Source organism: Aptenodytes forsteri, unplaced genomic scaffold (genome assembly GCF_000699145.1).
Source record: "Aptenodytes forsteri isolate BGI_AS27 unplaced genomic scaffold, ASM69914v1 Scaffold26, whole genome shotgun sequence".
NCBI classification, from domain to species: domain Eukaryota; kingdom Metazoa; phylum Chordata; class Aves; order Sphenisciformes; family Spheniscidae; genus Aptenodytes; species Aptenodytes forsteri.
In genome coordinates this window covers 2,855,674-2,857,968 of record NW_008794125.1, presented here as the reverse complement: position 1 = coordinate 2,857,968, position 2,295 = coordinate 2,855,674, and the positions used below count along the sequence as shown (strand labels likewise).

At 67.5% G+C, this 2,295-nt stretch overlaps 1 protein-coding gene across 1 annotated transcript; it reads right to left on the bottom strand.

The window, feature by feature from the left end:
• Positions 1-58: 58 nt before the first annotated feature.
• ARHGDIG (Rho GDP dissociation inhibitor gamma) lies at positions 59-2,070 on the bottom strand. Its single transcript, XM_019471624.1, has 4 exons — positions 1,827-2,070; positions 720-803; positions 547-646; positions 59-173 (listed from the first exon to the last, which is right to left on the bottom strand). The coding sequence occupies exons 1-4, from the start codon at positions 2,002-2,004 to the stop codon at positions 59-61; spliced, it is 477 nt and encodes a 158-aa protein (XP_019327169.1). The 5' UTR covers positions 2,005-2,070.
• Positions 2,071-2,295: the final 225 nt, after the last annotated feature.

Genomic DNA, 2,295 nt, shown 5'->3' with positions numbered 1-2,295 from the left:
CCCCACAGCTTGGTGCCCCCTGCCCTGGGGACCCCTGGCCTTGGGGGGGCACCCACCTCTAAAGCTCCATCCTGCACCCCCCCCCAGGATCGAGCTTCTTGGGCAGGATTGGGCACTGAGCAGGATCAAGGGTGGCAGGGACCCATGGGAGGGGCAGGGACCTCCAGGGACCCCTGGGAAAGGCAGGGACCCAATGTGGCTAGAAACCCTGAGAGGGTAGCAGGGACCCTGGGGTGTCAGTGGTGTTGGGGGCAGCAAGGATTCCCAGGGTGGCAGGGACACAGGAAGGCAGGGACCCCAGAGTGGGCAGGGACCCCCGAGGGGGCAGGGACCCTCTGGGTGAGGGGTGGGGGGCAGAGGCCCCAGGGCAGAAGGGACCCCGGGTGGCAGGGACCCTGGGGCAGCAGGGAACCCATGGGTGGCAGGAGGGACCCTGTGGGGTAGGGACACATGGGAAAAAGGACCCATGGGGAGCAGGGACCCCATGGGCCTGGGACCCCGGGGTGTGAGGGTAGCAGGGCAGTGCCTAGCCCAGCTGGCGGGCACCGGGCACCATGCACCCATCTCACCTTGAAGGACACCTTCACCCTGTAGTCCACCCCCTCCTTCAGCACAAAGGCCCGGCCCCGCAGCATCTCCAGGTCTCCTGCATGGGGAGATGGCCCATGAGCCTGGCACCCCTTCCTCCTCCTCCCCCCATCGGTGCCCCCACTGCTCACCTGTCAAGTCCATGGTGATGGGCCCTGGTGCCTGCTCGCACATCAGGGTGAGCTTTGTCACCTGCACGTTGGGCACGCTGGCATCTAGGGACAAGCGGCAGGGCACAGACCTTACCCACGCGCACCCAGCCCACCGACACTGGGGGGCTGCCCATGCCCCCTGTAATGGCACGAAGGGCCACGGTGCCCATGGCGGGGGTGTTAGGAGCCAGCAAGTGCCGGGCAGCCCAGGCAGGGCGCAGGAGACCAGGGGCATCGCGGGCCAGCCCCCACCTTGGCATCAACGCCTTTGGGGTAAGACCACGTTTAAAAGGGCCCAGCCACAGGTATCTCCCAGGGTGCGATGCTCCCTGGCTCGGGAGCGGGCCAAAGGGGTGGGGAGGAGGAGGCAGGCAAAGGCATCCCTCGAGGCAGGCGCTGGCCTAATTGCACCTCAACAGCCCAACCTGCACCCCATCAGCAGCTTGCACCCCCACCACCCCACTTGCACCCCGTCAGCCTGCACACACGCCATCATGCACACCTCATGCACCCCACTGGTTCGCACCCACCTCACCAGCTTGCACACACACACACACACACATATCTCCCCCCACCCAGCTGTCATGCACCCATCAGCCAGCACACCAGGGTGCTGGGCCCGTGAAGCCCCCCAGCCTGGCCCAGGCCCCACAGACACGGAGGGCAGCACCAGGCTGGGGTGGCTGCTATGGGTGTCACGGGGAGTGGGGGGCACCGTCTGGGCACCGGCAGCTGTGCCACCCCGGGGCCCCCGCGGCTGCTCACTCCATCTCTGTCATCCTAATGAATTTCCTGGTCCCTTGTAACCGTTCCTATGGAAACTGCGGCGGTGATCCCGTAACCAAGGCAACCGGGGTCCCCGGGCAGCTGTTACCATGTCGGCAGGGGGATGCCGGGGTCTCCGTGCAAGTGGGGGGCACAGGCAGCACCCACGGGCGATGCCAGCTGGGACGCACCCTCCCTGCTGGGGCTGCCCCACAGGTGCTGGGGATGCCTGAGCTCCCTGCGCCCGCTGAGGCTGCATCACCCAGACTGAGTGCCGGGGTGCCAGGGTGCCCAGCCCCAGCGGGCAGCCCCCGGCCTTACCCACAGCAGCAGGGATGGCACCCAGCAGCGCCTGCTTGTACTTCCGCAGGCTCTCATCCCCTGGGTCCAGCTCCTGGATCTCCCGCAGGCTCTTCTTCTCTGGCGTCTTGTACGCCAGGGCCACGTCGGCATCCTCCTCCTCCTCTAGCGACAGCGTCACCCCCTCCTTGTCAGCCATGATGTCTGCGGGGGACAGGCAGTGGCAGTCCCACCACCCCGGGGACACCCCAGGGGACACCCCCCCACCCCGTGACACGCAGGCACTGGTGGGCAGGGCCACGTCGGCATCCTCCTCCTCCTCTAGCGACAGCGTCACCCCCTCCTTGTCAGCCATGATGTCTGCGGGGGACAGGCAGTGGCAGTCCCACCGCCCTGGGGACACCCCAGGGGACACCCCCCCACCCTGTGACACGCAGGCACTGGTGGGCAGGGGGTGGCTGAGCTGGGACACGCCCCGGATAGATTTGGG